Source organism: Lotus japonicus, chromosome 3, assembly GCF_012489685.1.
Source record: "Lotus japonicus ecotype B-129 chromosome 3, LjGifu_v1.2".
NCBI lineage: Eukaryota > Viridiplantae > Streptophyta > Magnoliopsida > Fabales > Fabaceae > Lotus > Lotus japonicus.
Window position 1 is genome coordinate 19,112,135 of NC_080043.1, and position 15,259 is coordinate 19,127,393.

At 39.0% G+C, this 15,259-nt stretch overlaps 2 protein-coding genes across 5 annotated transcripts; one reads left to right on the top strand and one right to left on the bottom strand.

Moving 5' to 3' along the window:
- The first annotated feature begins 1,899 nt into the window (after positions 1 to 1,899).
- On the top strand, positions 1,900 to 7,377 carry LOC130746417 (leucine-rich repeat receptor-like serine/threonine-protein kinase At1g17230). 4 transcript variants are annotated; one of them, XM_057599036.1, is made up of 4 exons: positions 1,900 to 4,809; positions 4,999 to 5,604; positions 5,885 to 6,292; positions 6,930 to 7,377. In XM_057599036.1, the coding sequence occupies exons 1-4, from the start codon at positions 2,682 to 2,684 to the stop codon at positions 6,947 to 6,949; spliced, it is 3,162 nt and encodes a 1,053-aa protein (XP_057455019.1). In that variant the 5' UTR covers positions 1,900 to 2,681; the 3' UTR covers positions 6,950 to 7,377. The 4 variants fall into 4 exon arrangements, with proteins under 4 accessions (XP_057455019.1, XP_057455017.1, XP_057455016.1 ...); XM_057599034.1 differs by having other exon boundaries at positions 1,900 to 2,503; positions 2,647 to 5,604; XM_057599033.1 differs by having other exon boundaries at positions 1,900 to 5,604.
- Positions 7,378 to 11,109: 3,732 nt separating this feature from the next.
- Positions 11,110 to 12,564, bottom strand: LOC130743724 (uncharacterized). Its single transcript, XM_057595951.1, has one exon. The coding sequence runs from the start codon at positions 12,562 to 12,564 to the stop codon at positions 11,110 to 11,112; it is 1,455 nt and encodes a 484-aa protein (XP_057451934.1).
- Between the last annotated feature and the right edge of the window lie 2,695 nt (positions 12,565 to 15,259).

Here is a 15,259-nt window from a genome sequence, read left to right on the forward strand (position 1 = left end):
AGCGGAATGAGATGAGTGTAGAATTTGGCCAAGCATAATTGGACGAGAGTCATTATCACGAGCGACCTCCCTTATTACATGCAAGTTGCAACATGATCTCATTTTAACGAGTGGTCTCTTCTTCACGAACGACCTCATCTTTATAGGCGACCTCATCTTTATCGGCGACCTCATCACGTGGTTGCCAAAAAACGATTGTAGCTTAATTAGTTATTTTGTAAAATTGAATATGTCAAAGCTCACTTCTCCAATACTTGAGATTTGTAGCCACGAAATGAGGTGCGATTACGCACTTCTTTATTTGTAGAGTGATTCATAACTATTTATGGCATTTTCACTTAAATAAAGTAATGCCGAGTTTAAAACTCTCTCTTGGTTCTTAGCTTAGTCTTTCTAGTGCATAACGTTCAAGAGAGAAAAAAAGGAGAAGACAAGGAAATAATACAAGATATGATCTTCTGAACAGAGATAAAGAGAAGAGTAGTATTAATGTAGAGTGTGTTTTACAATTTTGACTCATTCGCACCCCGCTATCTTGTCATTTCATGTCCACTCACTTTATCTTTTTATTTATCTATATTTTCTTTCCTTGTAAAGTCATTTATCACATCTCTCATTTATCATTTTTCTCTCATATTTCTCACAAAGTGTAGGTGGTTGTTATATGTGAGTGAAACTTTATTATCAATTAAAAAAGTCGGAATCAATAAAAGTTCAAAGGAGACAATTATGCTAACACATCAAATCCACCTTCATCTAGAGAAAAATGATAAAAGAAGAAAAGAGAGAAATGAGTGATGTGATAGGAAAAAATATATAGCTATGAAGAGAAAATGAGTGAAACGAGATGGAAGAAAAAACATGATGTAAATATATCAAAATATAAAGTTAAAAAATAAATTCTATCAATATTAACTTTCAAACTCTATTTTCAACACTCTTTTATTTATTGGTTAATATTTATATTGGGTAAAAATATGAATCTTACTTCCAATTTAGTCGGACCCAAATGAATTTCAGCAGCTAATTGAAAGAGAAAAAGATAAAAAAAAAAAATGGGGTTAAAAGTGAGTATTCCTTACCCTCCTCAAAGTTAAAATAGATTATACACAAACTAGGAACCCTTCCCAACAATGATATATACACACCCCATGTTTTAAACATTAATTTCCACCTATTTTTATTTTTATCTCTCTCCTTTTATCATCTATCACATCTCATATTTTCTCTCTTTTACTTTTTCTTTTCTTCATATCTCTCTCCTCCTCCACCTCTCTCCACCTCATTTTAGAGATGTGAACATAACATTATTCAACCCTTCCTTTCCATTTTTCAACATTCTCTTCAACACTCTTTTATCAAATAAATAAACCACACTTAAATTTATTGATTAATTAAAAATCTTTGAAAACCGTTTTGTAAAGAGATAGTATTGCTAACATTTTTCACGCGCACCTAATTATATATCCAAGTGTGTGCGGCAATGAAGAAAGCCTAAGGATTCATTCACACCCCACTTTCTCTCTTATTTCATTTTCACACATTTTCTTCCTATTTTTCACTACATTTTCTGTCACATCACATATGATATTATTGATCTTTCTCTTTTCTCCTCTCACTTGTTTAAGGTGGAGGTGGAAAAAAGTGATAACCACAACATTATTCACGACCAATAAGGCACTAACCAATAATGTTATCTCCAAACCTCTCTTTGAGGTGGAGAGAGGTGGAATGAAGAGAGAGATAGGAAGAAAAGGAAAAGTAAGAGAGAGAAAGTATTAGATGTGATAGATGATAAGAGGAGAGAGATAGAAATAAAAAGAGGTGGAAATGAAGTGTTTCGAAAATGAGATGTGTATATATCATTAGTCAGGCACTAACTCCATTGAAGTCCATGAGAGAAATGATTACACCCGTGACTGAACACATGAAACACAGTGAAAATTCCCACAAACAACTCCCTTTTGGTCTTTCCATATTGGCAGGTCCAGCTACAATGGCGGAGATTGTCATCCTGCTGATTCCACACGTCTCTCAATCCACACCCTTTATTGTCAAACCAAACATGATAGTAACAGTGCATGATGAAGACAACACTTCAATCTGGTGGATTGCCACCACAACACGAAGCCAAACCAGAACAAGAAACAAGAAGAAAAACATAGAACACAAACAGCAACTTGTTCATGCCACTTTGCTGTAAAGTGCTTTAAGCGTTGACCCAGCACTTCAACTATGTGACCCTTCACGTTTCAGCTCCACATTCATGCCCTCTTCATCAATCAATGCTATCTGTAATTGTTATCTGCTTCAGGGTACGTCTCTGTCACTGTCTGTGTTGTGTGATATCCCTCCATTCTTTATTGAATGTTTCGGTGGGTCTATTTATTTTTCTCTGAAACAGTATTGGTTTTTTCTCAATTGGGCTCTTCTTTTCTGCTTCATTTGACAACAAGTGTTGTTTGTTTCTCACCGACCAGGAAACTCTTCCTTTCACAACACGGTATTTGTTTTATTAATTTTCCTTATGTCATCTTCTTTTTGTCTTGAAGCTCAGTTATCTGATTGCTGTTTTTGTTTTTTCTGATCTTTAATCTGCTTAATCATGTTCACTCTTGTTCTTCACTTGCTTGTGGTCCAATAAAGTCACCCCTTGATGTGTTTGTGGTTTCCTGAGAGAAATGGCATTGAAGTGGTGTTTGAGTTTCCATTCTCATACTGGGTTTTACATGATGCTATTGTTTTGCCTTGTAAGTTCAATTAATGAAGAGGGTTCAAGCCTTTTGAAGTTTAAGAGGTCCCTTTTAGACCCAGATAACAATCTTCATAACTGGAATCCTTCTCATTTCACTCCTTGCAATTGGACTGGTGTGTACTGCACAGGTTCATTGGTAACTTCTGTAAAACTCTACAACCTTAATCTTTCTGGTACTTTGTCTCCTAGCATCTGTAATCTTCCATGGCTACTTGAGTTGAATCTATCAAAAAATTTCATATCTGGCCCAATTCCTGAAGGTTTTGTTGACTGCAGTAGATTAGAGGTTTTAGACCTTTGTACAAATAGGCTTCATGGACAGCTTTTAGCTCCTATTTGGAAAATCACAACACTTAGAAAGCTTTATCTGTGTGAAAATTACATGTATGGTGAAGTTCCAGAAAAGGTTGGGGATTTAACATCACTTGAAGAGCTAGTTATTTATAGCAATAACTTAACTGGAAGAATTCCCACTTCAATTAGTAAGTTGAAGCAGCTTAGAGTTATTAGGGCGGGTTTGAATGGCCTCTCAGGGCCCATACCTGCAGAAATCAGTGAGTGTGAGAGCTTGGAGACATTGGGATTGGCTCAGAATCAACTTGTAGGTTCTATACCAAGGGAGCTCCAAAAGCTTCAGAACCTTACCAATTTGATTTTATGGGAAAACTCTTTATCTGGGGAGATTCCTCCTGAGATTGGAAATATTAGTAGCCTGGAGTTGCTTGCTTTGCATCAAAATTCATTTAGTGGTGCGATCCCGAAGGAGCTGGGAAAGCTGTCCGGGTTGAAGAGGCTGTATGTGTACACCAACCAGCTGAATGGCACAATCCCAACAGAGCTAGGGAACTGTACAAATGCTATTGAGATAGATCTTTCTGAAAACCGTTTGATCGGGATCATTCCCAAGGAGTTGGGCCAGATCTCTAATCTTAGCTTGCTCCATCTATTTGAAAACAACCTACAGGGTCATATTCCAAGGGAGCTTGGGAGCTTGAGGCAGCTAAAAAAATTAGACCTATCGCTGAATAACTTAACAGGTACGATTCCCCTGGAGTTTCAAAACCTTACGTATATCGAGGATTTGCAGTTATTCGACAATAAACTTGAGGGTGTGATTCCTCCTCATCTCGGAGCTCTTAGAAACCTTACTATTCTTGATATATCTGCAAATAATCTTGTTGGTATGATACCTGTCCATCTTTGTGAATTTCAGAAGCTACAATTCTTGAGCCTCGGATCAAATAGGTTGTTTGGAAATATCCCTTATAGCCTGAAAACTTGCAAGTCTCTTGTGCAGCTAATGCTGGGGTTTAACCAGTTGACAGGAAGCCTACCTGTTGAATTTTATGAACTTCAAAATCTTACTGCTCTTGAACTTTATCAGAATCGGTTCTCTGGGCGAATCAACCCAGGGATAGGACAGCTTACGAAGTTAGAGAGGCTTCTCTTGTCAGATAACTATTTTTCTGGGCATCTCCCTTCTGAGATTGGAAATTTGGCACAACTTGTCACATTCAATATTTCCTCTAATCATTTCAGTGGAAGTATTCCTCATGAGTTGGGAAACTGTGTAAATCTGCAGAGGCTTGATCTCAGCAGGAACCAGTTCACTGGTATGTTTCCGAATGAAATTGGCAATCTGGTGAATCTGGAGCTGTTGAAAGTTTCTGATAACATGCTCTCTGGGGAAATACCAGCCACTTTGGGGGATCTTATTCGTCTCACAGGCCTTGAGCTAGGTGGCAACCAATTTTCAGGAAACATCTCTTTTCGTTTTGGAAGACTTGCTTCTCTCCAGATTTCCCTTAACTTGAGCCACAACAAACTTTCGGGCACAATTCCTGACAGCCTAGGGAACTTGCAAATGCTAGAATCACTTTACTTGAATGACAATCAACTAGTTGGTGAAATTCCTGCATCAATTGGTGACCTGCTTAGTCTTGATGTATGCAATGTATCTAACAATAAGCTGATAGGAACTGTTCCAGACACCACTGCATTTAGGAAGATGGATTTCACAAATTTTGCTGGGAACAATGGGTTGTGCCGTGCAGGTACATACCACTGTCATCCATCTGTCGCTCCATTTCATCGTGCAAAACCAAGTTGGATCCAAAAGGGTTCAACAAGGGAAAAGATAGTGAGCATTGTTTCTGGGGTGGTTGGACTAGTTTCTCTTATTTTCATAGTCTGCATATGCTGGACCATGAGGCGCAATAACACTTCTTTTGTTTCACTTGAAGGGCAGCCAAAGCCTCATGTCCTAGATAATTATTACTTTCCAAAAGAAGGCTTCACATACCTGGATCTCTTGGAAGCCACTGGCAATTTTTCAGAAGATGCAGTTATAGGAAGTGGAGCTTGCGGCACCGTCTACAAGGCTGTTATGAATGATGGTGAAGTGATTGCGGTCAAGAAGCTGAATTCACGTGGAGAAGGAGCAACCGTTGACCGAAGCTTCCTTGCAGAGATTTCAACCCTTGGAAAGATCAGACATAGGAACATTGTGAAGCTGCATGGATTTTGTTATCATGAGGATTCAAATCTTCTCTTGTATGAATACATGGAAAATGGGAGCCTCGGTCAACAACTTCATTCAAATGCAACCGCGTGTGCACTGAACTGGAATTGTCGATACAACATTGCTCTAGGAGCAGCAGAAGGCTTGTCCTATCTTCATTCTGATTGTAAACCTAAGATCATCCATCGCGATATTAAGTCAAACAACATTTTGCTTGATGAAGTGTTTGAGGCTCATGTTGGAGACTTTGGCTTGGCAAAGTTGATTGACTTTTCCTTATCAAAATCCATGTCTGCTGTGGCAGGTTCATATGGCTACATTGCCCCAGGTAAGAATAAGTGAACTACATTACTTATTAGAACAATTGAGTCCCATTTTGTTCTGTTTTTATGATTAATTTTCCAATAGTTATGTGTGACAGTGCTTAGACGGAAAAAAACTTAATATAAAGCATATTACAAGATTTTTCTAGTAAAGAAAGGTTACTAATCTCTTGATGTTAAATACATATTATAAGCAGTTCATTTAAGTAGTGAGCCAACTACCTCTTTCTTATGGTCAATGCAGTCATTCTGTTTTCACTTACGGTTGCTTGAAAATTATTTCAGAATATGCTTACACCATGAAGGTGACTGAGAAATGTGACATCTATAGTTTTGGGGTAGTTTTGCTGGAACTAGTTACTGGGAGGTCACCTGTTCAACCTTTGGAACAGGGTGGTGATTTAGTGAGTTGGGTGAGAAGAGCAATTCAAGCATCCGTACCGACATCTGAGTTATTTGACAAGCGATTGGATCTGAGTGAACCGAGAACAGTTGAAGAGATGTCTCTTATTCTCAAGATTGCTTTGTTTTGCACCAGTGCATCTCCACTTAACAGGCCTACAATGAGAGAGGTCATTGCAATGTTGATTGATGCTAGGGAATATGTCAGCCATTCCCCAACCTCTCCTACATCAGAATCTCCACTGCATGAAGATGAAGGTTCTTCTTCTTCCAAAAGTTTGAATACTGAAAGTAAATAATTTTTATTATATTTTTGGGTAACTGACACACAATAATAGATCCTCTCATGCTAGATTTTTACATGACAAGATCAAATAAAAAATTTGGGTTTATCTTTTTCTTTATAGACATTCACAAAGTTTTGATGGTGCCCCAGCTTCGCTTGTTTAATGTTTATGAAGAAAGCAACGAAATTTTCACAAACCTTTTGGTAAAATTCTGTGTTTCTTGCACCTTATAGTCCCTCAGAATCGAGCATTTCTTTGGAAAGCTACTCACAGAACCTTTGGGGCATATGTGATTCCATGCCATGCAGGATAATTCCAAACATGCTTAAAATTTCACATTATAGAATGATTCTTATCTTCTCTTATATTATTAGCGCATGTATGAAAATCCTTCTACAGTTGATAAAGTCAGAGTCAATCATGAGGTTCTATGTGAGTAGCTTATGGATACCATAATTGATTCTGAGGAAAAAATAAACTGATCCAAACATGGTATTAATCCCCTGAAAATATTTTGTAATCTTTCCAAAGATGATCAATTCATCTCATAAATTTTGGCTTGGGCAGTGAGCTGTCATGTTTACAGAGAGGATCAACTTATTGACATTTTGAAAATAATTGCTTTGTTATGGTTTGTGCAGATGGTGGTCTGGAGGTGTAAGTTACAAGCTTCTCTGTTCTCTAAGGAGGGTGATTTTGGTACTTCATCATTTCTACATGTTACTTTGAATCTTATTCAATCATGTCCCTGGGCTCCATTAAATAAATCGCCTTAGCTAAAAAGAATGGCATAATCAGTTTCAGAGAAGAAAATGCAATGCTTTAACTCAATCAAGTGTTCTTCATGTGGAAGCTCCTAACCTAAGTTGTCTGAGAAGTTTTCATCTCAACGGTATCAAGCAACTCTAATCTAGTATTAACTTAGGTGTATGATGATTCTATTAACATAGCAAACCTCACACTTCTCCACTATGTGTTTGATGCCAATTGTAGTGAGATGAACATATGAAGACCGTGCCATTTCACATAGTGATGATTATATTTGCTTATTAGTTACACAAGTGCGGAAATATATTAAAATTTGGGAGACCTAATTCAACCAAAAAACTAGCTAAAGAGTTGGATGAAGCATTTCAGGTCCTCAAACGCTTCATCCAACACTTGGATGAATTTTAGGATACTGAAAACAAAGTCGAACATGATGCTTTGTTAGCAAACTGATTGTTAAGACTTTTGTTCAATGTAACGTGTGTTTCAGAGTCTTTTTATTGCAACACATGTATACAATATTAATAAGCTAAGATGTCATCCTTAATAAAACTTTTGTCCAATAAAAAATATACACCTGTGAATATATTTGCTAATTATACAATAATTGCTAATTATACAAGTCGTTTATTTATTTTGGAAATCCAAATATGTTAATAAAGAAGGAAGAGACTAAGCTCAGGAAAATGATAAAGGGGATGAAAACAAAAATTCCCCAATTATCCATAAGAATACACAGCCTCCTAATCATCCTATAAAGAGAAAGCAACAAAAGTCACCCTGACCTAAATAGAAAAAGCCCAAGGAAGCAAAGTTGAAGACCCAAGGAAGCAAAGTTGAAGACCTAAAACTAGAAAAAAAAAAACCAGGAGGGCCCCCGACACTCAGGGTGGCCACCACTCCTTCATTTCTTATACCAGGCTGTAGATAGTCGCCTCGCCTCCACCGTCAAACGTACAACCCACAAGCTTGCCAACAAGCCACGCCTTCTTGGCCCGCGTCCAGTAAGCACCACCTGGAGCACTCCCTAAAGCCAATAGGGCAGGACAAACCGAGGGTGTGATCGCATTAGATGAAGAGCCTTTACCATGAACCGCAACCAAACCTACACAGGTGGCAGAAGGAATCGACGGAGCTTGCGTCCTCTCTTTACCTTTTTTGGACGCCCTCTCCTCAACGGAAAAGGTCTCAGACAATTTCCCCCCTCTAAAAGGTACAACTACCAACATGAAAAGCTACTTCAAAAGGTGAAACGTCAAGCCTATCCACTGCTCAAACCACGACGCATCACCCCGAAGCAAGAAAAGAAGAGTCCACAACCAGCAAAGACGAACCATAAGTAGAAGAGGGGATATCCAAGCGCCACTCAAAACCCGACAAGTCTGTCACAGTAGAGGACTCATCAAACAAAAACAAAGAAAACGAATCCAAAGATGGTGGAGGAAGAAACCCACGAGGGGTAAATTTTAGAAGTTTAAAGATCTTAGGATCACAAACCACAAACAATCTGTCTACCCTCGAAATCCAAAGAAGATGTAGGAAGTCCTAAAACCGCAAAGACCTCCCTTCTGACCTAAAATCTACATCAGCCACCTCCGCATAACCAAACCCTAGAAGCAGCCCACTGATCAAGAAAGGAAGACTCAAACAATTGACAAACCCCCACATATACAAGTCCTTTATTAACAATGTTATTTTTGTTGTTACGCTTGGAATATTTATTAATAAAAGGAGAGCTAGTAACACTTTTTTTTGAAACTCTATTTCTAACACTTTCTCATTGATTGATTAAAATTCATGTTGATCCCACCATATCGGTAGTGGGACTCATAATTTTGTGGGACTTACATAGATTGTAATCAATCAAAGAAAATGTTGTTAGTATTTCTTTTTTCTTGAAACATTATTTCTCATATTAACACTGTTTGAAACTTAAAGAATTATATTAAATTGAAGTCAAAGAGTATTAAGTGATATTAACAATGTAGAAAACTTATATATTGCAGCCAATTTCAAAAAAAAAAAAAACTTATATATGTTGGCACATTATTTCTTCTCTTCGCCACAAACTCGCATACTTATACTAGAAAAGATATAAACTATGTTTGGCATGCCATTTCAGCTAGCTTAAAGCTTATTTGACTAGCTTAAAAGCTCTTCAAAAGTGTTTGGTGAATGAGCTTATTTCAGTAGCTTAAAGCTTTAAGCTATAAGCTATCTCAGGTAACTCATAGCTTAAAGGCTAAAGCTTATAGCTTATTAAATTTATTCTCATTTTTATCCTTATTATTTAATTAAAATTCCACCTTTACCCTTATATATTTATAAAAACACTAAACATGTTTTCCCCTCACACTTACATATGCACTTCCCGCCACACCGCTGCGCACCATAAGTATTAAAAATATTATATTAATAAAAATAAGTAAAAATCAATATTATATTTTTAAGATGATAAATCACTTGAGTTAATAAAAATATTTAAAGTGATAATAATTTTAATATTAATATCATATGGGTATTAATGTGAAAATAAAGTAATGTTAAATATAAAAATAATTATACAAGTCTGTCCTTTTATGTCCTTTTACAATTGCAGCTTGTTTAACAGCTAGTTTTACCAAACACTTTTGTTTCAATCACGTAGCTTTTCAGCTTTCAGCTAGCTTATCAGTTTTCAGCTATCAGCTAGCTTATAAGCTTTCAGCTAGCTTTTCAGCTTTCAACTAGCTTATCAGCTAAACATGCCAAACATAGCCATAAGTTAGAAACTAAATGAAAAGCTAACATATAAAAATGAAATAAAATACAAAATGAGAATAGAAGAGAAGGAAAGAGAAGAGGTGAGTTGAAAGTGACGACCATGTCTGTATAGATAGGTCATTGATGACTTAAACTGTTGTTAAAGCTATTGGTAATCTATAAAAAGGAAAATTTACCAACTGTTTATACCATCGTTAATTCGGTGGTGCCACAATTGCATAGGTTGACTGCTTTATCGACGGTCCATGCCGCCAGAAAATTATTGGTGAACTAATCAATGACTTTCATTGTCGTACAAGGCTGTTAGTAGCATTTCCCGCAAAATGTGTCCACCATTTACGTCATCTAGCAAGCCTTCCCACCACGTACCAATAAGGCAATGACCATAGTTGTTGGTTTTGTTTTTTATTTCCTTCCCGGTAAAACAGGCGGTACCGATAGTTAGGCCGTTGGTAATAGCCAGTATTACCGACGACTTTCCAATATTCAGTAAAAATAATCGGTAATAGCCAATATTCTTTTAGTGTCCGTGCTTTCCTTTTAACATACAAAATGAATTCATTTACACTTCTTCTAAAGCTTTTTTGTAGATGATAACTATGAATTTTGCCATTAGTGGTGGTGGTTCATGGACCACCAAAAGGTGTCTAGACACCGACTTTTGTAGCGGTTAAAGATCACCACAAAGTTGCAACCTTGAAAAAAATCCATTTATTAGCAGTTTCACAATTTTGTGGCGGTTTTCTTTTTTGTCGATGATAACTATGAATTTTGCCATCAGTGGTAATTCCTGGACCACTTAAAGGTGTCCCGACGCCGATTTTTGTAGCGGTTTAAGACCGCCACAAAGTTGTAACCTTGAAAAAAATGCATTTATTAACAGTTTCACAATTTTGTGGCGGTTTCAAACCGCCACAAATATCGGTGTCTAAGGGTGTTTTTACTGTAGCATAGTTTACTAATTGTTTTTTTTTTTGAAAATAGCCTTTAACATCCAATCTTCCTTGTGGGGTTACTTTTTGCCCTCTCATTTTTATTATTTATACACTCATTGGGTGTATAAAAAATAAGAGGGATGTGTAGAAGTTAATACCTTAAGTTTGGTTTCATAAACTCACTGAACGGTAATGATCAACTTTTGATTATTAGGCTTGTCTACAAGTTTTTAAGATTTATTTTTCTCTGTCATATTTATCTCTTCTTTCATAATATCCTTCCTTCCATATATGCTTGCAACTTGTGCATAGCCTGATGGTTTTTTTTTTTTTTTGAAATTGGCTTCAATTAAAATTAACTCAAAGCAGGCGATGACGCCATTACATCATTGATCACCAAGTGATCAGCAGCATAAGGAACCTCCTCCACCCAAACAGAGTTGGGGAAATCAGAAGCATTCCTCGCCAAAAAGTCTACAACATAATTGCCAGTGCGTCTTACAAAAAGCAAATCAAAAAAACTAAAAGCAGGAATTAAAGTACGACAATCACGAACAATAGCATCTAAATAAGATAAACCAGCTGTCCCCTTCTTCCACCAAGTAAAGAGCTGAAGACAATCCGTCTCAAAGCACACCGATCGAAATCCAAACTCCATAGCCAATTGCATTGCCCAACGGAGACTTGAGGCTTCTCCAAGCAAGGGGGAAATAACATTAATTGGGTAAAAAGCAGCAGCTCCTAAAACCTCTCCATTTGAATCTCGAGCCACCATCCCATAACCACACACCCCATCCTTGATGGATGCATCCACATTAACCTTAATCAACTCCACTTCAGGCCGCTTCCATGACGCTGCGCGAGTACCCTCCTCTGGACGGTGAATGGGCTCCGCGACGTCCCTAGGATGAAGAGTAGAGCATCTACGAAGCACCTCCCCGACGTCCAAGCGTCGCCCTCTGAAAACCATTGAGTTCCGAGCTTCCCATGTTGCATATAAGAGCGTTTGAACAGCAGCTGTGAACTCAGGTTCCTCTTCATGCAAAACCGCCACCATAAAATCAACCATGGAAGTGAAATTCTCTATTCTAATTGCCAATTCAGAGGCAACCCAAACCCTCTCCACAGCTGGGCATTTGAGAAAAACATGCTCACAAGTCTCCACCTCTGCTTCACAAAAAATGCAACAAGGGTCTAGAAGCATACCTCGCCGTGCAAGGGCACCTCTTACCGGAATGAATCCTTGAACCGCTCTCCAAGCCAACTCTTTACAACGAGGAAGAGCTGGGCTAGCCCAAAACTTCCGCCAAAGAGAAGCATGTAAGAGGGGCACGGAAGAGGACGATGCCTCTTCACGGAGAACCATATCCCTGAGATATTTATAACCTGATTTGCACACATAAACACCATCAGAGGTATCGTACCAATAAAGAGCATCAGTACTACCTTGATTAGAGAGTGGAATGGCCACAATTTTCTGAACAGTGGGAGGACTAAAAACCTCCTCTAGAAGCTCCAAGTTCCAGCGCCCATTAACCAACAAATCCGACACCTTCTCCAATCGCAGTTCTGCAATAGCCTCAAGCCTGTACACTAGAGAAGAACCATCTGGAAGCCACTTATCATTAAGCAAACAGATATGGGATCCATCTCCCACCCGCCACCTCAAACCCCCCTCAATCTTACCACTTGCCTTCAAAATACTAGACCAAGCATAGCTTGGTCTATACCCTTTTTTCGCCCCTAAGATCGAAGAAGAGGGGAAATAGACCGCCTTAAAAACTCTCCCCAGAAGAGACTCAGGGAACATATAAATTCTCCACCAATTCTTAGCCACCAAGGCCTCATTGAAAGCTCTAAAGTCTCTAAAGCCAAGACCTCCATCACATTTATTTTTGCAAAGATTAGCCTATCTCGTCCAATGTAGACCTCGCCTAGTTACATCACCTCCCCAAAAGAATCAAGCAATCATTCTGTCAATATCTGCACAAATACCATCAGGCAAAATAAAACAGGACATAACATAAGAAGGAATAGCTTGTGCAATAGATTTAATAAGTATTTCTCTTCCAGCTCTGGAAAGTGATTTCTCCTTCCAACCTTTTAACTTTTTCCAAACTCTTTCCTTAACAAAATTAAATATCTGTGTTTTGGACTTACCAATAATCGTTGGTAAACCTAGATATTTATCAAAACTTTCTACTGCCTTTACTCCCAACAGCTGTGTAAGCTCATGAAAACAATTCTCTGGCACATTGCGGCTAACTGAAAGCATTGATTTATCTAAGTTCACCACCTGGCCCGATGCTCGCTCATAGGTCCGCAAAATGTTTTTCACACACTCTGCTTCCTGAGCATTAGCACGGGAAAACACAATACTGTCGTCTGCAAACAAAAGATGAGAAATAGGAGGTGCAGAACGAGCAATTTTAATTACATGCATACTGGAAGACATCAGTTGACGCTCAATTAGAGCAGAAAAAACTTCACCACACAGGATGAACAAATAAGGAGACAAAGGGTCTCCTTGTCGCAACTCAATCAAATTAACCCAACTAAGTGGGAAGCCCATTTTTTCCAAAACCGACCTTAGAAAAGGCCACTCAATCCTGTCATAAGCCTTGGACATGTCCAATTTCAAAGCCATCATGCCATTTCGGCCATTTATTTTCTTCTTCATGTAGTGGAAACATTTGAAGGCAATCAATGCATTATCTGTAATTAAGCGCCCCAGAACAAAAGCACTTTGAGAATGACTAATTAAATCAGGCAAAATCAGTTTCAAACGATTTGCAATTGTTTTGGTAATAATTTTAAAAATCACACAACACAGACTAATAGGCCGGAACTGATTAGCATGCACAGATTTCTTAACCTTAGGAATTAAAACCAATAAAGTTCGGTTAATAGTACCTGGCGATGTCGTTCCGCTTAAGATCTCCAATCAGAATTGAGCTACATCATCCCCAATTATAGACCAGAACCTCTGATAGAAGAGAGCTGGAAGCCCATCTATGCCCGGTGCCTTCGTCGGATGCATCTGAAAAAGAGTCTCCTCAATATCCTCCTTTGTGAATGGCTCAGAAAGGATCCCTACATGTGCTGCAGACACCCTGCCGGCTACCAAATCAGTCGTTTCCTCTATCCCGACCGGGGAAGAGGTAGAGAACAAATCTCCAAAGTAGTCAGAAAGCACCCTAGCAATGTCTCTGTCATCCTCAAACTTTCTGCCATTATCATCCTTAATCAACTCGATCAGGTTCCGGCGTCTCCGCTGGGAAGCTTTTTGATGGAAGAAACTAGTGTTTCGGTCCCCATGTTTAAGCCATGATGCTCTTGACCGTTGAGCCCACAATATCTCCTCCTGCTCAAGTAAAACATCTAGCTCCTGCTCCGCCTCTCGAGTCCTCACCAGAACCTCCTTCGTCTGATCCTGCCTCTGCATTTTTTCAAGTAACCCTCTCAACTCTGAAATCTTCCTCTGTAAATCACCAAATTTCTCCTTCCCCCAACTTTGAAGGGTCTCGCTAATCTGTGAAATTTTTGCTGTGAAATCATCCCTCAGGCGCCCCCAAGTCTCTGTCACCACTTCTGCACACTCATCCCCTTCCTGAAGCCACAATTCCTCAAAACGAAACATCTTTGTCCTTGCCATCTCTTTCCTCATCTTCTGAGTACCGCTAAAGATAAAAATAGGATTATGATCGGACCTGTACCGTGGAAGGTGACTAACAGAAGTGATAGGCCACAGTGAATCCCATGCCTCATTAACTAGAGCATAATCCAACCGCTCCTCAATAGTTCCTGGTTTCTTTCTCTTATTAGACCATGTAAAACGGTAGCCCGTAAAATCAACCTCATGCAAACCACAATCAACACAAGCCTGAGTCGCCTCCTGCATACGCTCCACATCAGGGGGATCCCCTCCCAGTTTATCTGCCGGGGAGAGAATATCATTGAAGTCACCAAAACACATGAAAGGAATAGAGCTATCCGGGGTAAAACGGCGAACCATCTCCCAAGTCGCTTGCTTCCTCTCATCAGGGAACCCATAAACTCCCAAACACCTCATCTCAGATCTATCCTCAGGAATCATCACATTGAAAAGCAAATGATTTAGCGACGCTGAAATCATCTCTACCTCAACCTCATTATTCCAAAACAAACAGACACCACCTGCTCTTGATCTCCCTTGACCCGCACATTGAACTGGGAAAACATTCTGTAACCCTCCAATACCTCTATGCCTCAAAACCTCAGACTCATACAACCTCGTTTCCATAACAAGTACCACATCGGGAGCTTTAGAGTGGATGAGCCTTTTAAGGGCTCGTACTACCCGTAGGTTCCCAAGCCCGCGGCAGTTCCACGACAAGATCCTCATTGAGGTGGGCGGGACTGCTCCGCAGTCGCCGCCATCCCCAATCCAGAATCAGTATTAGATTTTTTAAAAGGTGGTGACACACTTGTAGGCAAGTGTCCAGCCAGAGAAGAAGTCGTAGCTC

Bases quoted from the DNA above. Each gene is read 5' to 3' on its own strand.
- LOC130746417 (XM_057599033.1), top strand. From the start codon at position 2,682: ATGGCATTGAAGTGGTGTTTGAGTTTCCATTCTCATACTGGGTTTTAC. The intron at 5,605-5,884 runs GTAAGAATAAGT...AAATTATTTCAG, and splicing joins ATATGGCTACATTGCCCCAG to AATATGCTTACACCATGAAG. The intron at 6,293-6,929 runs GTAAATAATTTT...TGGTTTGTGCAG, and splicing joins CAAAAGTTTGAATACTGAAA to ATGGTGGTCTGGAGGTGTAA.
- LOC130743724 (XM_057595951.1), bottom strand. From the start codon at position 12,564: ATGTTCCCTGAGTCTCTTCTGGGGAGAGTTTTTAAGGCGGTCTATTTC.